This window comes from Stegostoma tigrinum, chromosome 27, assembly GCF_030684315.1.
Source record: "Stegostoma tigrinum isolate sSteTig4 chromosome 27, sSteTig4.hap1, whole genome shotgun sequence".
Taxonomy (NCBI): Eukaryota; Metazoa; Chordata; class Chondrichthyes; order Orectolobiformes; family Stegostomatidae; genus Stegostoma; species Stegostoma tigrinum.
Window position 1 is genome coordinate 21,579,387 of NC_081380.1, and position 19,201 is coordinate 21,598,587.

The 19,201-nt window shown below is 40.3% G+C and overlaps 1 protein-coding gene across 2 annotated transcripts in view; it reads left to right on the plus strand.

Annotated features, from left to right (window-relative positions):
* LOC125464545 (cytosolic arginine sensor for mTORC1 subunit 2) overlaps window positions 1-18,620 on the plus strand; it is a 180,688-nt gene extending 162,068 nt beyond the window's left edge. The window contains exons 8-9 of one of the 2 annotated variants that reach the window (XR_009447293.1): window positions 4,081-7,283; window positions 7,882-18,620. Coding sequence is in view for 1 of the 2 variants with exons in the window: in XM_048557041.2 (XP_048412998.1) it covers window positions 4,081-4,175; window positions 8,406-8,471 (161 nt within the window). In the remaining variant the exon portion in view is untranslated. The remainder of the gene's footprint in view (window positions 1-4,080; window positions 7,284-7,881) is intronic. The other variant, XM_048557041.2, reaches the window with a different exon arrangement.
* Window positions 18,621-19,201: the final 581 nt, after the last annotated feature.

Genomic DNA, 19,201 nt, shown 5'->3' on the forward strand with positions numbered 1-19,201 from the left:
AAGAGAATATTGTAAGACAGATTTGGAGAAGTATCAAAGAGCACAATGTTTAACTGAACAAATAGCAAAATATGATGTTGATCTCATCTCCCTGGCTGCAGTGTTTTGACGCGTTAAAGCCTCCAGTTTATTTCACTGATTGTGGGTACATAAGTTCACCTTCTTTATCGATTTTGTTTCTCTGCAGTTATGTCCTGATATGAACTCAGTGAAAGATGCTACGTGGGCACTTATTTGGGTTTTGTCAAGACTTGGGGCAATGCCATTAGGATTCCTTTGGGGACCTTAGCATGGTCCTCTGAATGCATCTGATACAGAAAATTAATAGCAAGCATGATAAAGATGCATGGAATGGTCAAAGTTTGTCTGGACTATTCTTATATCGTCAGTCAAATTAAAAATGACTGAACATGAGTTTCAAGAAAAAAACCTATTGTTTGAAAGAGACCGCATTCAGTTTGAAGTGAAATATTTTCACAGTTCATGTTTTGCCATTCCTTAGTTTTAAGAATGGGAGCAAAGTGTGTTGAGCTATTTGTTACCCTGCTGACTTTCAGCTGGGGATAGATAGGTGTGATAATGAAAGACGAATCCGTTAAAAATATAGAATAAAATATGTACTTCTTTAAAATAAATTGAAAAACAATTGAAAAGAATCAAGTTTGTTATCACACACTATGATGTCATGTGCATAATTTTTTTTTCCAGTTGATCTGTTTGATTATTTTGTAGTAATGGCCTGGAATAAATTTATATCTTACACCGTTACTATGGTGTGTGAAAGTGCTATCCAGATCGTTCTATGACACATTCAAACTAGTAAAATGTGTCGACCAACTTGCCCACCAAATTTACCAAATGGATGCCATTCCTTGTGTGAAGAAATTGCACCTAATACTCTGCTTTCCTATCTTACCTTGTGGCTATAATGGGGTTACTTTTAACATTGTGTATTGTTCGGTAAGATGGTCTGTAGCAGCCTCGTCCTCAGACTTCATAGACCTGACGGTTCTCTAATCTTCTGTCAGAGCTCATCCTGTTTCCACTCAGCACTTTCTCTCAAGCGTGTATATGCTTTTCACATGCAAATATATCAATTAGGAACAGCAGTAGGCCATTCATCCCCTGGAGTCTGCTTCACCATTCAGTAAGGTGATTGCTGAACTGCTTCCAACACATACCCATCTATCCCAATACTGCTTCACTGTATAGCTTAACAAGAATCTCTCTACCGCTGCCTTAAAAATCTTCAAAGTTTCTGTTTCCAGCATCTTTTCAGGAAGCAACTTCCAAAGACTCATGATCCTCTGTGAGAAAACAATTATTCTTACCTCTGTGTATTTTGAAACCACAACTCCTAGTTCTAGATTCTGCCACAAGAAGAAATATCCTTTGCATGAGGCAAGATAACAAAGTGTGAAGCTGGCTGAACACAGCAGGCCAAGCAGCATCTCAGGAGCACAAAAGCTGACGTTTCGAGCCTAGACCTTTCATCAGAGAGCATCATCATCTGATGAAGGGTCTAGGCCCGAAACGACAGCATTTGTGCTCCTGAGATGCTGCTTGGCCTGCTGTGTTCATCCAGCCTCACATTTTAATATCTTGGCATTCTCCAGCATCTGCAGTTCCCATTATCTCGTGTGATTTCTGACCTTGGCCATGCCAGTCCAACACAGGCACCTCCACACAACACAATAAGTAATACCATTCCATTAGCTGTCCTGATTACCTGCCGTGTCTGCATACTAACCTTTATAAATCGATGTACTAGGACAAGTAGATCCTGCTGTATCTTAGAGCTCTGCAATCTCTCACTGTTTGGATAATTTGTTTCATTTTTATTCTTCTTGCCAAAATAGACAATTTCACATTTTCCCACATTATGATCCATTTTTTCTGTGGCATGCCAACCAGATTCAACAGCTCTTTTCTAACTGTGGTCTGTTTGAAACGTTTGGATATCTCCTACTATTCTCTATCCACTCTGTGGCGGTGCGCTGTGTGTGTGTGTGTGTGTGTGTGTGTGTGTGTGGGTGTGTGTGGTTTTGAACATTGTTAACTGCTTTCATGACGTACCCAGGCATTGTTCTGATAACCTATTTTTTCACCCAGTTATGGGTTATCAACCTTTAGGAGACATTGCTAAGCAGCAGAATTTAGAAGCTCTTGGAATGGAAAAACAGGTGAGGAGCTTTCCAGGCTAAAAGATTCCACGTTCAGACACTGGAACCATAGAATCCATACAGTGTGGAAACATACCATTTGGCTCAACAAGACCACATCAATTCACCTCCACTACTCTATCCCTGTAACTCTGCATTTCCCATAGATAATCCAGCTAACCTACACATCCCTGGATACTAAGAACAATTTAGCCTGGCCAATCTACCTAACCTGCACATCTTTGGACTATGGGAGGAAACTGGAGCATCTGGTGGAAACCCATACAGACAATGTGCAAAATCTACACAGTCACCTAGAATTGAATTCAGGTCCCTGGCGTTGAGGCAGCAGTGCTAACCACTGAGCCAGTGCGCTGCCCTAGGCTGTACTGAGTCACCCAACCTCAGCCGGGGCGGTGGTTGAGGATCACTGTGTTGGCAAATTAGAGCATGTGCTGCCACTCCGAAATGAACTGCCTTTTCATCAGGTACAGTACCAAACATGTCTCCAGCAGTTTGGATTAAATTTGTTTGGATCACAACATACTCCTGTTTGAACCATCAAGGGGAGAATGACATTATTCCTGCTGTGAAAACATTTTTTTAGATGCACCGTAGAAACATCTATCTGGATGCATCACGGTGTTGTATGGCAACTAATCCCAGCCTCGGATGACTGCCTGTATGGAATTCTCCCTAGGACTGCGTGGGTTTCTTCCAGGTTCTCCGGTTTCCTCCCACAATCCAAGACCGAAAGAAACTACGGAGTGTTGTGAACACCGCCCAGCCCATGGAAACTACCCTTTTGTCCCTTGACTTCCACTGCTTTGGGAAAGCAACCCTCATAATCAAAGACCCTTCCTACTCTGGTTGTGCTCTCTTCAACCCTCGTCTATTGGGCAGAAGATATAAACATTTGTATACACATGAACAGATTGAAGAACAGCTTCTTCCCTGCTGTTATCAGACTTTTGAATGGACCTCTTTAGTGTTAATGCTGGTCTCTCTCTCTCTCTGCACCTTCTTGGCAGCTGTAACATTGTATCCTGCCCTCTGTTCTGTTGCCCTGATACACTTGTATAGCGTGATCTGCCTGTAAAGTATGTAAGACAACACTTTAAAATGGACCTCGACATATGAGACAGTAATAAATCAAATCAAATCAACTCATCATTAGGCTGAATCACAAAATTGTTAGATGTTCACAAGGACAAATGGATATGTGACTTTGAGAGTCTTTGTCCTAAAAGTTTCAGCTGGTGTTGCTGCTCCCATTGCAATCATATTATACCTGCTGCATCTGGGTGGATGTCAGCTGAACAATATTGAAGCTATTGGCACTTACAGTTAGATTTACACAGGCAGAATAGTTAACTCAACCATAAATGGACGGACACCAAAAATCAAACAGGGAACTGCTGATGCTGGAGATCTGAAACACACCAAAACAGAAATAGCTGGAGAAACTCAGAATGTCTGTAGAGAGAAAACAGAGTTAACAGTCACCGGACTTGAAACGTCAACTTTGCTTTCTCTCCACAAGCCTGTTGAGTTTCTTCAGTATTCTCTGCTTATTGTGTGTTTAAGTAATAGAGGGGAGTGAGTATTGCTGGCATTAATAAAACTGCACCTCAGAAAAGTCAGCCCTTATAGCGCAGAAGGGAGAAAGCAGGGTTAGCGAAGCAGAAAATAGAACAAAACATAGAATAGTGTGCTGCCGTACTGATACTGGGAACTTTTATTATGTAAGAGTCCCAGAGGAAATGTTTATAAAAGATGCTGTCCCTGTACAGTCATTTTTGCTTGGCCCAAAAGAAAAAAGACAGCCTATAGTTTCTTGAAGGAATTAATGCTAAATGCTTTGTTTACTGTCGTGTGTTATTCAGTGCTGAGTGTTAAACTGAATCTCTTCCCCCAGATGAATGTGGAATCGTTGCCCAGATTGCAGAGCCTCTGGCTGCCGCTGATATCCCTGCATACTACATCAGTACATTTAAGTTTGATCACGCCTTGGTAAGTTTCAAAACAGCCTGATTACAAAAGAGCAGACTGCAGTGTTATTTTCTGGACGAAAATTAGACCTGTCACTTTGCATCACTGTTGCTTCTTATAACTATTTATTCCGCTTTAACCCAGCATGGATCTGGCAAGATTCTGAAGAGCTTGCTTGTTGAATGTGAACTGTGTGAAGCTGATGTTACTGACAAGGTTAATGTGCTGAACCATGGCCAGTTCATTAGAGTAAAATGTTGTTTTTCCTTCTGTTTGCATGCCCGCTCTCTGCTTCGCTGCCCCTTAGTATCGAGACTGATTTATCAGCAGATTGATTATTGCTAATTGTTTTAGTCTGTTAAAGCATAAAGCTGAAGAAATGAAGCTTGCAAATTTTTTTGCTGTGCTTGCTTTTTTGCCTCCCTTTTAAGTGCAGAGCTGTTGAACTGTGTCCCCTGCAGATAGTGCGAGGAATTGTTATTCATCCATATCCTGTTCTGATCCATGGTACACATTTCTGAACAATGTCCCTGCAAATTTTCCCCATTAAAGCAATGTTTATTCGGCTTAGCAATGCGCTGTTTATTTTCCAGTTGTGTTAGTAAGCCTAATATTTGTTTGAAGAATTCTATGTCCTTACTCTTGGCCCTAGATTTCAATATTTTTAACAGTATTTCTGTTGCAGTCTTTTTCTGCATTAATATCAGATTTCAGAAGAAAACTTGTCTCACTGAATGAAGTATCTGTTCTGTCAGTCTGACAACAGGTTTTATACTTGAGTAATTTTATTACAAGTAATCTGACCGTTTCTGAGGAAAGGAGGGCAATCTCACCATATTCAAAATCTATGCTTATCTTTATTTTTTTTCTCAATTTTCTCCCCTTCTGTAAGGTTTTCATGCAGAGCTCAGTTAAGTGGAGTTGGCAGTCATTAGCACCTCACCAGCTCTTTGTGCCTCATGCAGTTTCAACAAATGGAGGGGCCCCTTGACCAGGCCAGATCCTGCCCACAGTGAAGCCACCAGCAGAGGGCAGAATTTTGAGTCAGCCACGGGACTATTGGCTGCAGAGCCAATGGGAGTCCCATGTCATCCCTTTTGGGCAGGCCCCACAGAATTAAGTGCCAATCGGGCACTCATCTAGGCACTGTTGGGTCCTTCCCTGGGTAGCGAGAGCTACAGGCCTCTGGTTGCTCAGTAGCACCACCAGGCATGAGGTTGATGCTGCTGCTCAGGCCCCTACCCAAGACCCAAGATCATGGAAGAGACCCTGTCCACTGGCCGTGTATAGCCGGAGGGCGATCACAGGCTGGGAGCCACTGGGGAATTGTGGAGAAGGGCAGCAGTTAGCAGCAGTGTTGGGTGGGGTAACTCATAGCATGCTCACCCCCAGCCTCATTCTTGATCAGTCCTTGATTGCCTTTGAATGATTTCCCATTTAGTTGGTGGGAAGCAGGAAGGCTGGCTGTGGACTGTGGTAGGGGCAAGCGGCCATTCTCCCACTGAATTGTTTGACTGCATGCTTCACTGAGCTCATGGCTGGCAAGGGCATGAATTTCCAGCCGCGGAGACCTCACTGTGGTGAACTGTGCTAGGAAACCAGTCGGGCTTTCCCTCCCTAACCCTGGGCTATTCAATTCTGTGAGGAGCTTCCTATACTCCCCCTGTCTGAGAACACCAACACAATGCCTTGATGAAATGCATACTCGTGTATCAAAGACAGAGAAGGAGATGATCCGACTAATCTATAGAATAAGGCAAGTATGGTTTATTATGGAATTAGACAATTTTTGTTTGGTTTTCCTAATACTTTCTCTCTTTCCGAGTTTGAGAATTAAACTAACGTGCAGATTTGGATTACTATCAGTCAGAACTATTGTTCTGTGGCTCTCACAACAGTACAAGGTAAAACTAGCTTTTTCATAGATACGTGAAAATCTGAACAACTTGGAAGGACTTCTGTTTGAATCTTAATTTGTGTTACTTTCTCTGTTAGCTGAGACAGCATTTGCATGCAACACTGAATGGGCAGCAGTACAGCAAAGGTAGGAATTGACCAGGCTTGATGGAAAATGAGAAGAAACCATTGTGTTCACACGAGGCTATGCAGCTCATCAAGTCAGTGCAACTCTCCATTCAGAATTCCAATCAGCCCTGCTCCTACTCCTGCCCTACAGTCCTTTCCCCTCTATCACCGCCCTCCTGGGCAACGCATACTGTATCCAAGATGTCCATACTGTATGGATCCAATGTATCCATACTGCTTTTCAAAATAAGTTCTTCCCCACATTTCTTGACATCACTCGCCCAAACCTTAAATCCACGTCTTGTAGTCTTTGTGCCAGTAATTAATGAGAGCGGCTTTCTTTTGTCTAAACTTTTGTTTGCCTCCATTGGATAGATGGCATTTCAGTACTTAATGTGTGGCCTGATGCATGAAGAATGGCTACTTGTGTGAGATGGTGGTGGGCTGACAGTGCCCTCGTTAAGGTGTACACTATTAGGAGAGGAGTCCCATGTTGAATGGCACTGACCCTGCCCAGGTGAAGTAAGAAAATATCTACTCAGCCCGCATGCTGTTATTCTGTCAAGTTGAACCAGTCAGACTCTGCTTTCAGGTGAAACTGGAATTGGCTCAATCTCAAACACTGAGGGAAAAGTTTTATTGCTTGATTGGTGGTCACAAAAGAGGCAGGACAAACCTGGCATGCTAAGGTTTAGGACAGACAAATCCTCTTCAAGGAAATGTGAAAAGGCTTGCAGTGTCTAATTTTGTGTAGTGGTGAATGGTGTCACCCAATAGCATACAAAGAAACAAAAATACTCTTGTGTCTGTTTTGCCTCTAACATCTCCAAGTCAAATAGTCACCAATAATGCACCACCATATTAATAATCTGCCCATAATATCATGGTGAATTTAAAGTTAAAAGATTAGTTAATTGTTACAATATCATACCTCACTTGCTGTTCTAATCCCTGTTTTAACCCACCTCATTGTTTCTAAGCTTTATAAAACAATTTGAGAGCTGCTTTATGTGTAGAAGAGCATGAAGTACCGCATGCCTAGAGCTATTGTTAACGTTTCTAAGGTTTTGGAGTAGATCTGTAGCTCGGGCTGTGGGTGTTGAGGTCGGGTAGCTCGCCGAGCTGGTTTTTTGTTTCACAGACACCTCAGTGCAGCCTCCGATGAAGCGTCAGTGTGTTTTTCCACCTGGTTTTTATACTCTTGGGTCCATTGAAACATCTGCTCACCCGAACTAAAGCCCTACTCCCCACCATGGACAGGACCAATGTCATCTACAAGACCCCCTGCAGAGACTGCGAGAAACACTACATCGGACAAACAGGAAGGAAACTAACAAGAAGAGTACATGAACACAAACTGGCTACAAAAAGACACAACCAATACTCACTCATCTCAATCCACATGGACAAGGAGAAGCACGACTTCGACTGGGACATGATGATGATTCTGGGACAGGCAGCGCAGAGACAAGCACAAGAATTCCTTGAAGCATGGCACTCCACGAAGCATGCTATTAATAAACACAATGAACTCAACCCCAGATACATTCCACTACGGAGGAAACCTGGAAGTGAGGCAATCCATTACAATGGACCCCAGAGTTTAAAAACCAGTTGGGAAACCATACCGATGCTTTATCGGAGGCTGCACTGAGGATGTTACCCAGCATGGTAACGAAACGTCTGTGATACAAGAAACCAGCTCGGCGAGCAAACCAACCTATTGTTAACTTTGTATTCTGCTCCCGTCATTTCTGACATCACCTAATCACTATTGAGATACGGTTCCACACCTGTCAATCATCCAGCAGTATATTGCCCAAATGGCTGTTGACTGGATGCCTTGACAATGAATACCTCCAGGCACCCAAACATCATTACTGAACCCACTTAGGTACTCAGCTGCTCTCCACAAGAGCTTTTCCCTCAGGATAATCTGTGTAACCATTCCAAGAAGGAATACTGGATAACTTTTCTTTCCCTTAGCCAAGGTACTTTGAATCACTTTGGTGCCATTTCAATTAATTCACTACGGACCAGAGATCAAACTCATGACCTTCCTAAACAATATGGATCAGAGACCTTTCATCTTGAGTCAACGAAGGGGCACCATTAACTAATGATGTATTTTACATGTAAAAACTGTGACTGGATTAAAACAGACCAGCGCAGTAAGTGCCCTAATATGTTTCTGTTTTCTTATCTATTCTCTTCTTACATTCCAAGGTACCTGAAGAAAATATCAATAGTGTGATCAACGCTCTCCAAGTGAGTCAGAACAAGAAGCAGTAGCTGGGAAACTGAGGTGCTGGCAGCTTCATCTTCACACAGTAGTCAAAGTTGAAACTCAGATTTCAAGAAGAAACCTTTGGGTGTTTGTAAAGGAGCAGAAAGCCTGTGAAAACTAATGAAAGCTGGTGGTTTTTTGAAGTTTGTTCCCAAAGTGAATGTTACCATTGTGTTCTTTGTGTGAGCTGTGTTACATTGTACTGGTAAAGTCAAACCATCTCTTTCTACTCATGTTTTCCCCCACTGTGAAGGTGGTGATTGGCTGTTGTCAATGAATTAGTTGGATTAGTTATCTCATGTAGCACAAAGCTGATTTCTCAAGTTCGGGGACAGAAGGGTCTGTTGTTAAGTGTAGAGATGTCAAATTTTGGGAGTGATCACATGGAGGTAATCTAATTTTGGGTCAGCTTATGATATCACAAATTGTGAAACTAAAGCTGGCATCCTCTTCAGATAACAGTCCTTTAAGTTACTCTCTGATAGCTGTCACTCCGTTTAAAGTGTCGTTTCATTTTATTTGGAAAGTTCCTACACATCTAGGCAGGTTGATGCGTGATGGCATCCTCACTGTTGCAACATTTTTATTGCTACTACCTTGAGTAGTAAACTGCAGTTCACTCTAGAAAGTCCAGATCTTATTCTGTGGGAACATAAACAGTGTAGCATGCCAGCAATTGCTGCCGCCCTTCCTTATTCTCCCCTGTCTCAAAGTGGATACTAAATGTATTTGGCAAGAAAGATTAATACAGGAATCGTTGAGGCAAGTGACCAAATAATGTTCGCCCTTGTGAGGAGGTCTAAGTTTCCACAGTTCCATTGATGATTAACTTGCTTTCTATATTTCATGCTTGCACCAAGGTTGGTCACTCCCCTTATAAATATTATTCAGTGCTTCACAGAGAAATGAAAAGGGATTTATTTTGGACACATTAAACAAGCTATTCCCAACACTCTGTTTTTCTAATACTATTGGCAAACTTATGTCTTGACATCCCTACAAAGAGAAAACAGACAGTACAGGATCCAAGGAGAGGAGTTTATCCTTTTTAAGCCACCTGAAGAACAATTCCAACCAAATTATTGTCACAATGTCTTTGAGCTGCCAGTCTGATTTGATTTTTACATTTAACTGCTTTCCAGCAGGGTTGCTACGCTCCTTGCTTAACATATGGTCAGGTGTTCCAATGACAGTTTAGCATTAAAATAGCTCTTCAAGACTTCTCAGCAGGAGTTATTGTTCAAGGAATGTATCATAAAGGAACATATCAGAACTGAGTCATATATGAGCAGTTTCAGAATTTTGAAATACAAACAGAGAAGGAAAATGTCTATAACACAACAGTTCCGTTTTAATTGCAGACCATATCTTCAGTGGTGGCAAGAAACACTGATCAGACCTACTTAAACAATGATTTGAGGATTTTGTTAACTTGTAAGCCATCACACCTGTTCTTTTAGCAGCCCTTCATTCAGTCATTCATGGCTCACCTCAAGTTTTTCTGTCACTTGTGAAAACCTCAATTAGAGGAGGAGAGAATTGGCAAATTTTGTTTTTTTTTAATTGTTTTCTTCTCTCTTTTCCTAATTCTGTGATTGATGTGTTTTACTAATTTCTGTGTCAAATACGAATCATCACATTGGCACTTGTATCTCCACCATATCACTCATGTCCTGTTGCACTGCTAGGTGCCAACTGCACGTGAAGAAGGAAGAATGTAGCACTGTTTATTTTTCATATACTAATTTGCACACAGTTGCCTGAGTGAGCCTGAAGGCTGACACTTTGACGATTTAATCGATTTATACAGGCAAACTCCTATATCTTCTATAATTTCCTACTTCATTATTTATACACAAATTATGAAGTAAATAGGACTTAACTAAATTGTACTGCTGCTTTCGTTGGTGTATCCACTCATGGTCTTTTTTTTAAAGCTGAAAACAGAGGAAGGATTTTTAGATTCAAAAACCTTCTGTGGTGAATCAGCCACCAGAAGTAAAGATAAGATTGTGAAACTGCCTCTCCTGGTGCTGAAGTGCCTGCCCAGTGATGCTGTGATTGCTTTATTAGAGAATATTAACAAAGCTAAGACATTTGCTAATAGATAAATCCGAAGGTATGTGTTGAAATTTAATCTCAAAATTAAATTTAACCTTCTTACAATAGTTATTAAACTGAATTCTTAATTAATTTCAAGCCTGGTTTACAGATGGAAAATATTTTCCTGATTAGCAGATACAGCATTTTGACATTTTATAGCTTTTACTGAAACTTTTAAGTTCTCTTGAAATTCAGTTGAAATAGTATTTGCAAAAAGTTTACAAGTTTGTAATTTTTGAACTGAAATTTCTTGCTTGCTATTAATGGTTTTACAAATCTCATTATATTATAAGCACTACTGTTGTGTTTATTTTCCAAACTTGTAGTCAGTTTTTTTTAGTTCTTTTTTGCATCTAAGGACACTAATGTGTTTTTTTTAAATAAGAGATTTAAATAGGTAATTGAGAATCCGTGCAGTCCTTTAAATGATAAAGCTCAATTAACCTCTTAACTAGAGTCAACTAAACTAATTGAACTCAGCCTGAGAACATCCTGATTTCAAACCACCTCACTCGGTTGGCACTGAATGCTAAAATCGCCCCAGAGCGCTGATATCCCTACTGCTATTCCTGATCTAGCACCTGAAACTAATCTACAAATCAAAGCAATCCCTCTCTCCAGGGGCCTGCTTGCTGTCCAATGGTGGTGTCCCTACCTCTGAGTTGGGAGGCCTGGATTCAAGTTCCAGAGTTGTGTAATAACATCTCTGATCAGGTTGATTACAAAAAAATCTCTCTCTATGCTCCTTAAAATGGATGTTACTTCATTCATTTGGATTAGAACTCCATGCATTTCCACTCCTGACTTCCCATTCGTACTAGATGAACATATGAGGCTCTACTGATGATGTTACTGTCCTTTTGTTTATAAGCTACAACAGTAGAGGCTTCTAGCTCCTTTATTAATGCTGCAGCACTACCAGCTGACAGTATAAGAGCTCGATTGATATTAGACTATTTTTTGCATTGTTATCTGAGTCCTAAGTAGCACAGAAAAAGTTGCACATCACAGCCCTGTCTGACTGACAAGGCAGACCCTAGATTCACTTAGACTGACTTACGGTTTCAACAATATCATTCAAATTCCCGATATACCATCTTGTCAGCTGTTTTGCAAAGTGCTGCATGATATTTTCCACTAGCTTTTATTTCCTTGCCTTTATAGTTTCTGTTCTAATATAATTTTTCATCGATGTCTGACTGACAAGGCAGACCCTAGATTCACTTAGACTGACTTACGGTTTCAACAATATCATTCAAATTCCCGATATACCATCTTGTCAGCTGTTTTGCAAAGTGCTGCATGATATTTTCCACTAGCTTTTATTTCCTTGCCTTTATAGTTTCTGTTCTAATATAATTTTTCATCGATGCGTAGTTCTTTCTTATCCTATTTACTTAGTGTCCAACTAGGAGTTAAACATGACCAATGATCTCATGATACAGTCTGGTTGAAGTCCTGGCTGTATTATCAAATTGGAACTTCTTAAGTGTGAAGTTTACAACTGCTTTCTTTTTGTAATATTTCTTTCCACCTATACACTTGAAGACACAAGCCTTACTTTACTCAGAGGAAATAAGACAATGAAACCGCAGAACTATATATTACTACTAGTCCTCAGTTTGCTCTTCTAACAAGTCCGACCTTCATATCCTGCTCTCTGGTTATTTGCCATTCTGAAAAGGCTGCCAGAATTCTATCTGGACGAAAGAATTGGCTGAGACATCAGAATTCTTTTTAGCTATTTGTATTGTATCTGTCCTCATTTCTGTAAAATTACACTTCTGTACTTTTAGGATCGTGGATGGGAAGCTGTCATTCGTCCAGCGTTTTCATTTTCCCATGGGGAACCCCATTCATTGCACCAAATAATTAAGGCTTCATTGTATCCCTAATGGAATATGCATTCCTGCTGAAATAAAAACAAGAAATGCTGGAACTGCTCAGCAGGGGAGTGAATGTTTCAAGTTGGACCTTTATGTCTGCATTTTCTCTCCTCACATGCTATGTGTCCTGTTAAGTATTTACAGAATTTCCTGATTATATTTCAGATTCCAAGTATCTGTAGTATTTTGCGTCTATAATAATGTGTTCACCCCAGCCTCTTACAGGATTGCAGACCATAGCGTAGTGCTTTGTAGAGCAGCTAGAAAGAGACTGTTAAAGCTCATTGAAATGAACCACTGAAATATGTGATGTTTTAGTTGCAGGGAAGTTAGGAAGTGCTCAACCTTGGCAGACTTGGAGTAAACCTGCAGCTTAGATCCAAAGGAAATTATGGCGTTTGTGTTGAAACAGAGAAATGTCTTTTAGTGACAAAAATATTTTGAACACTTAGTCAAGTTTTAAGAATTTAGCTATTGATCATCCTAAAAATAAATCATCAAAATGCTATTAGTGAAAGACGTTATTTAAGTTTCTAGTTCTGTGAAGTAAACCTAACCAGACTAAAAGGTTTGGTGGCAGTTTCAGTTGACACATTTTATTTTGTATTAATTCATGGGATGTGAACTTTGATGACCTGGGATAGCATTGATAGCTCATTCCAAATTGCTCTTGGGAACGTTGTGGTGAGCTGATGCCTTCAACTGCTGCAGTTGGCAGGAGCTATTGGTACACACTGCTGTTAGGAAGGGAGCTCAAGGATTTTAACCCAGCAGTTAAGGAATGGAGATACATTTGCAAATAAGCATGGTGTATGGTTTGGAGGGGAATTTGCAGGCGGTGGTGTTCCCATGTGTCTTCTCTTACCTTCTAAAATGGTAGCGGTGTCTGTTTTGGAAGGTGCTGCTGTAAGAGCCTGGATGAGTTACGACAGTGCATCTTGTAAATGGTACACAGTTTGACCACTGTGCCTTGATGGTGAGGGGAGTGAATGCTGAAGGTAGTGGATCGGGTGCCAATCAAGCAGACTGTTTTGTAAAAGTTGTTATTGCCATGAGTATTATAGCACCAGCAAGAATAGTTTTAACTAAGGTAGCTGGATAAGCTAGAGATGTATTACTTTGCCTTCTTTATGCATGCTAATCTAACACATAATGCCCAGTGTCATTTTCAGCTTTCCTGCAGTCACCTGACCAACTCAATTTTTAGTCCAATTTCTAGTACATTGTGACAGATAAAGCAACATTTGTAAGCCATTCCGAGCACAGATAAAATACCTGTGTTGTATAGCTGTGGTTGCATTACCTGTATGAGAATAGTATCTATACAGTATGACTGCAGTTGTACTGTGATCTGTGGTGTTCAGAAAGTGATATTGTTGTCGGAACTTGATGTTACCATATTGCTGGCCATGTTCAACACTTATGCTTTACTTAAGAGGATTTATTGCATTATTTTAATCTTACTGATTGTATCAGTATCTCAAATGAGCATCACTAACTAGATTGATGCCAGAATTGCAGGTACAGGTGTATAATCAGTGATTAATGTGCTTGTAAATGATGCTATGGAGGGATGAGAAACAAATTCAAATTTTAATTTCATTACAATTTCCCATTTATTATTTTAATTGTCCACTACTACATAATCCTGTCTACCTGCAGTGTGGAGGGAATCTTCCAGAGGCCCATTGTATTCTATGGAATGTACAACACAAAAACAGATCACTCGACCCATTTAGCACATGCTCGGGTTTATATTATACACCTTCCACCTTCCAGCATTACATTTTCTTCGCCTTGCTTTCATGTGCTTATCTAGTTTTGTCTTAAATAAATTGATATTATTCAACTCAGCTACTACATGTGGTTACCTAAACCATACTTTGCTGTACAGGAAGGGAGGCATTCCAAGGTTTGAATCTGTATTTCTCTAGCACCCTTAGAAGTTGTAAGTGCAAGATACGGTTGCTGATCATCACCTAATATTCCCACTGAGCTGTCCAGGTACCAAACTCACAAAGTATCGCACACTATTGTTCTGGCATAAATTGCTCATGTACACAACTGCACAAAAAGGGAACTATGCACCAGATTTGAATTTTAATGGGAGCATCCTTCCACCTCATTCACTGGCAGTGATTAGCAATTGTGTACTGTTGTTGAGCATTGGTAAATATTACAGACTACTTGTCAACACAAACAAAAACAAAGTTGCTGGAAAAGCTCAGAAGGTCTGGTAGCATCTGTAGGGGAGAAAACAGAGTTAACGTTTCGGGTCCGGTGACCCTTCCTCAGAACTCAGCCTTGTGACCTACATCTAAAGACATATAGTCTGTAGAACTGCATTTCATTGATCAGCTCATGTCAGTTTCGTCAGTTTGTTTTAACAGTTTTTCTCTAGTGTATTTTTATGATTTTAATTTGATCAGTTAAGCAGATACCTGATCCAATAATCGTCCTCTAACTGGGAAGAGACACCAACATGTGAAACAGTATTCATTTCTCTTCAACTATTAATTAATTATGTATTGTTCACATTTTTATCATTTAATACAGAAAATAATCTGGGCAGAGGTCAGTTTTCGAACACACCCTGCAAGCTTGTTAAACTTCAGTTTCTTCAGTTGTAATTGCTACACAGCTGAGTCACTAGAAACCTCATTCTTTTAAGACCTGAAGAATACACTATGTACTATACCCTTAGGTCTTTATTCCCCATTACCAAAATCACCCATTTCTTTAGAGTTCAGCAAATCTCGTCATTGAGCCTTTGACCCAGTATAACTTAGTCCAGTGGCAGATACAGGAGGTGTAATATTTGTATGCAATCCTGACAAATATATATTTGGTGAAGGAATCAACCAAATCCAGCGGATTATGAGCATCAAATTAGATTACAGTGCTCTTCACTGCGCTGTGCTTCTGCAGTTGATTCTACCTCAAAAGTAACAAGTGCTATGTTGAATGGCTCTTTAATTCTCACATATTGTATGTTCTTATCATTATTCAATTAAACATGGCTGGGTAAGGTTCCTCAAATGATTACACAAAGAGATTCTGCCATTCCATGTTAACATGATGAAATCAGAAGATCATACCTATGTGCATTTACACTGTTAGAAGTCACACAACAGGAGATTATGGTCCACCAGGGTTATTTGGAATCACACAAACTTTCGGAGTGCAGGCGCTTCTTCAGCTGTGCCCCGGAAGCTTATGTGATTCCAAGTAAACCATGTGACTTTTGATTTTGTCCACTCCAGTCCAACACCAGCACCTCCATATCACTTACACTGTTGCCATTATGACCCCTTCATCCATGGGAAGAGTATAGTTCCTCTTCCAAATCTAACCTGATTCCTTGCTCTTGGATTACTTTGAACTTTCACAAAGAATCAAAACTTGCACTTGGGCCCTCAAGACTTCCCAAAGTGTTCTACAGCTGTTGAACTTATGATAGATTTGAGGTAGAGTTTCTAGAGGAATAATATAAGATTTGGAGTAAGTCATTCCACTTCCTAGGCTTACATGATGATCCCATTGGATTCAAACGGTGCCAATCAGTTTCTGGCAGGAAAAGGCCTAGCAGCCTATTATCATCTGTTGCCTTTCAGACAAGTGGCAGGATGAAATTCAAGGAGAGTTCCATAGGCTGGAGGTGAGTGGAGTCCAAAGTATTGGATCCATGAGACCTCCCAAGTAAGGTTTTATGGACATTTCTGTCCTTTCCACGAGCTGTCGATGCAATCCAAGATGGCAAAAAAGCCATTTTAATGTCCCACGCAAATCCCAATTAAATTGCCATCAGGCTACAATTGACATCACAGGAGTCCAAATTTATAAGACATGTTAGCTACTTCAGATGGGCATGTTTGCACTGCGTATTAATACCAGCAATGGCAGTAACATGTTCCACATTCATTTTTAACAGCCATTCACCCAATTTCTATCACGGTGGGTAACCATTAAAATGGCCCCCCTAGAATTTAATTCTGAATAGTCATGCATAAAGTAGACACAATGTAGGACTATAGACCTTGACCATAAATTAGTACAGTTATTTCTGCTATAATGTATGTTTTGTTAATGCGAATTGGCTGTAAAACGATTGATGATTAGTAGATGCTGTTTGGACAATGCAAGCTTTCTCCAGTACAAGTATAGTGATTGTGCTATGGCAGTTTTCTATAGCGCGAGATCCCACAAGAATGTAACTATCATTTATAGGAGAACAACTTGTAAGTGTAGATAAAGGATTTAAACCCAATTCATTCTCTAGGTATGTGGACCTATTGGGCTTTGATCAATCTGTTGTTGAGAATTCTTTGTAGTTGGCCATTGTGCTGTGAAAGGGATGTTGAGAATTAAAATTGATGTTTATCCTTTAATCCTTACATAGGATTTGAAATTAGTGCTTCAGAAACTCACAGTGCCCTCCGTAATCCCATGGCTTGTATGGATTTAATACTACTTTTCTGTAAGAACCCCTTTTATTGGCCAGAAAGAGCTTGCTGTACTTTATTGCATTAACTATTTATCTGATTAAACATGCACCTGACCTGCAAATAGGATGAGCATTATCTCTAATGCCAATTCCTGCCCAGTGTAGTTGGGGTGTTATTTTGATGAAGAGGTGACAATGATTTAATTTTGTTCAGTACACTGGAAGCAAGAGTTGGGTCGTCAATACAGTCTGGCTCTCTTTTTAAATTCTCTCAATTTTGTTTCAGTTTTTCAGACTACAGTATTTTTTCTGTTTGCCAACTGCCCACTTGTTGTTTTGATTGAATGTATGCATTGCTGAAATAGTGATGATTCTTCAAAAGTAATGGTTATCTATATGCAATATCTCCCATACTTCCCCATTCTAAATATTCCCTGGATTTTCCATAGTTAAGGTAGAGTAGTTCATAACAATAATGTTATTAATGTTCTTCTCATTTATACTTGGTTTTTCTCAGTGAAACACATACAAAGAGGTGCATTTTTGTGTAAGAAGACATTTTGTGTCCTGTTTCTATGCTGTTGAGAATAGGACTTTCTTAACCTACTAGCTGCATTCCCAAATCAGGAAATAGATGACAGCAGGCATTATTGGAAAGTGTTGTGTAGTATGAATTTGGCCAAAGATCTATTTAAAAATAGGTTTCCTGTGATTTTTATTCTGAAAGCTACTAACTGTGTAAAGTGTGAATTTGATTCATGATATTGAACGTGAGGATTGAAAAACTACCTGTTAATGTAATCAAATAATTTAATAATGACCAGTTACTCAAAAGTAACTTATTGACCTGGGAATCAATATTATTACTTATTTAAAACATGTAATTATATTAGCAGTTTAGAAATTGTAAAATTTGTGATAATCGTGATACAGCAGTATCTGGAGGGAAGGGGGACAGGAAAAATTCAAATAAACATTCTGTAATTCAATTAAGTCGACAATGTTGCAAGCTCCTTGTTACCTTCAAGGGATTCTTGTTAGATCGAGTTAGGTCATCCATCGCAAAAGTATTTAGTTAATGATGGTATGGAAAAATATACTTAGTTACTTGTTGCAACCCCCAGAGCTATGATAACATTTTCTGTGGGGTTTTCTTCGTTTTGCGTTCAGTAGTGACTAATTTGCTCTGTGTGTTTGAGAAAGCGGATGATAGGCTGGTGAGATTCTAACATGGGATTTGAAACATGATGGGTATTGAACATCTCATTGGATTGCATTGTTCAGGCAGGTTGAGGTTAGACAACCTCATCAGTACGCCCCACGAGTAGGACTAATACGATACCGTTTAAAATTCTGGTAACCAATGTGAGCTCATTTAGTTTTAATTGTATACCTGTCTCTTCGTTACAATTTGAATATTTTTAATGCACTTATTCTTGCATGGAATTTTAATATTATTGAAAGAGTGTTATAGTGTTGAGGTAGAACTTAGAAATAATCTACAATATCCCACATGGAAAAGAAGTAGATCATTATTATTGCGTATATTTAGGCTTTGGTGGCTACCCTTCACATACATCTCCTTATAAATTAAACCAGTGCTGAGATAGTTATTGAATGAGGTCAGGTAAAAAAGTGTGAAGGTGACAATGGTGTCACTTTCAACCTAAGTGGGCAGTAGTGGATTGGGCACAGATGTAAATATAGTAAAATGTGAGGCTGGACGAACACAGCAGGCCAAGCAGCATCTCAGGAGCACAAAAGCTGACGTTTCGGGCCTAGACCCTTCATCAGAGAGGGGGATGGGGGGAGGGAACTGGAATAAATAGGGAGAGAGGGGGAGGCGGACCGAAGATGGAGAGTAAAGAAGATAGGTGGAGAGAGTGTAGGTGGGGAGGTAGGGAGGGGATAGGTCAGTCCAGGGAAGACGGACAGGTCAAGGAGGTGGGATGAGGTTAGTAGGTAGCGGGGGGTGCGGCTTGGGGTGGGAGGAAGGGATGGGTGAGAGGAAGAACCGGTTAGGGAGGCAGAGACAGGTTGGACTGGTTTTGGGATGCAGTGGGTGGGGGGGAAGAGCTGGGTTGGTTGTGTGGTGCAGTGGGGGGAGGGGATGCACTGGGCTGGTTTAGGGATGCAGTAGGGGAAGGGGAGATTTTGAAACTGGTGAAGTCCACATTGATACCATATGGCTGCAGGGTTCCCAGGCGGAATATGAGTTGCTGTTCCTGCAACCTTCGGGTGGCATCATTGTGGCAGTGCAGGAGGCCCATGATGGACATGTCATCAAGAGAATGGGAGGGGG